The sequence below is a fragment of the Galeopterus variegatus genome, unplaced genomic scaffold (genome assembly GCF_000696425.1).
Source record: "Galeopterus variegatus unplaced genomic scaffold, G_variegatus-3.0.2 Scaffold1638, whole genome shotgun sequence".
Taxonomy (NCBI): domain Eukaryota; kingdom Metazoa; phylum Chordata; class Mammalia; order Dermoptera; family Cynocephalidae; genus Galeopterus; species Galeopterus variegatus.
This window is the reverse complement of record NW_007727749.1, coordinates 372,310-374,254: the sequence shown is the minus strand read 5'-3', so window position 1 is coordinate 374,254 and position 1,945 is coordinate 372,310. Positions and strand designations below refer to the sequence as shown.

At 37.6% G+C, this 1,945-nt stretch overlaps 1 protein-coding gene and 1 pseudogene across 1 annotated transcript in view; both read right to left on the bottom strand.

Annotated features, from left to right (window-relative positions):
* Positions 1-906: 906 nt before the first annotated feature.
* Positions 907-1,945, bottom strand: part of LOC103594889 (INO80 complex subunit C-like) — a gene marked incomplete at its 3' end in the record, with an annotated part of 19,277 nt that continues 18,238 nt past the window's right edge. The window contains exon 2 of the mRNA XM_008578176.1: positions 907-1,017. Coding sequence (XP_008576398.1) covers positions 907-1,017 — 111 coding nt within the window. The remainder of the gene's footprint in view (positions 1,018-1,945) is intronic.
* The window catches only part of LOC103594885, a 14,890-nt pseudogene continuing 14,100 nt past the window's right edge, over positions 1,156-1,945 (bottom strand).

Below are 1,945 nucleotides of genomic sequence, written 5' to 3'. Positions count from 1 at the left end.
ACATTTCAATCATAGCTTAAAAAACCCAGTTTTAGGATTGTCAAAAACCATGAATTAGATGGTGATGGAGTAGAAATAAAAGGCTACTTTTCTGCATGAACATAGAAAATAAAATCTTTTATTGGGTCTAACTTTGTAGAATTCACTCATAAATTTCCCATTTAAAAAGTAAGTTTATTAAACAAAGTTAGATTTAGACTCATGATTGCATCTCGAAACTCCCTTCTGAGGGCAAGTCTCTGTCTTGCAAATTACTGGTGATCCTGGAAAACCAAATAAGCCTCAATCGTGGCATGGCGAGCCTTCTGGAAATCTTTTTTTTTTTTTTTTTATCCTATGAAGATGACAAAATAAAATGGAAAAGAATACCAAAATCTATTGCAGACACTGGTAATATTGTATGTCCAAAACTAACTCATAAAAAACTTTTAATGTTGTAATCTGAATCACCGTAATTCATTAGATCTCTCAAGACTGAAAGGAAGAGTACCCAATTTCTACTTTACAGAACAACAGCTTAGATTTTCTTAAAGAGACCAATGAAGAGCATTCTTCTTTTAGTTAGTTATTTCAAACCTCATTTAAAACTTGGGTGAGACCAATAAAAAAGGAAGGGAAACAATCACCATGGAAATTACCCATCCTTGAAATAGCATCCTTTAATGAATTCTACAAAGGGCACAAAAATCCTTGGGATCTGGCACATTGGGAGATCAGGAGGAAGGGCCCTTCTCCTGCCCCATCCCTCCCACAATAGCCCGTGAGGGAGGAGGTGGCAACTCAGACTGAGGGAGAAGAGGACGTCAGTGCCAACTCAGCTGCAGGCCCAGTAAGACTGGAGGCTGAGGTGTGGCTGTTTGGTTTTTTTTAAAATATATATACATATATAATAGCTTAGATGCTTACCACAAAGTTGGGATCCTTAAATGGCAAGGGTCTGGCAGTTTTTTCCACAGATCCTGTGTTAAACTCAGAGGGCACCATTTTATTCTCACTCATGGCTTCCATGCTGATACCCTTAAACATATGAATAGTTTCAAGTCAGTTTCTTCCAGATGAGTTCCCCACCTCTGCTCTCTACAAGACGTAAGATGATGCCAGAGGACATGCCAGAGAAGACAGTGTGCCCAGAGCTCCAGCNAGAACATAGCAGTGTTTTACACAGACTTGGACATAACTGCAACATATTTACTCTGAAAAACACTGGTTCAAAGAGTAAAAGAGTTGGCTATTAGGCCGGTTGTTAGAAACCCTCCTAAATCTGGCATTATACTTGGCCTACCTTGTTCTTGGAAACAAATTTAAAGAGCTGACTTTTGAATAAGAAGTTTGTCTAACAGAAACATCATTATTATTATATCAGGACCTATTTCTCCAGACTGAAATGTTAACAATGATACTAAAAAACACACACCCATGACAACACAAACAGATTCAACACAGATACGGTTATGAGGAAATACACACATAGTATCATTAGATGAGTGCCACTATAAAATTCTCAAGCGAAGAATTGTTTCCTATAGTTATGCAAACACAATAAAATAATGTAGGTGGGCTATAAGAAAGTTCCTAGTCTGAACACCATAAAAACATGGAAGGCTCTAGACAGCTCACAGTTAGGATCGTTTAGTTGCCACGGCAATGCCCTTTCAGAAGCGAGAATTTGTTTCAGGTTCTTCCAGGTTCTGTTCTTCTTGCCAGCTACTGCGCCACCGTGGCCAGAGTGCTTGAAATAAAAGCATGAATTAAAAAAAACAAAAATCAATGGAGACTACCATTTGAGAATCTGATATTTATGCTTAACCACAACTGTAATGTACCTCTCATTCTGTCAGCAATCATTAGTAAGCCTTGAGACTTCTTAAAAAAGTATTTAATTGCACATTTCAATCATAGCTTAAAAAACCCAGTTTTAGGATTGTCAAAAACCATGAATTAGATG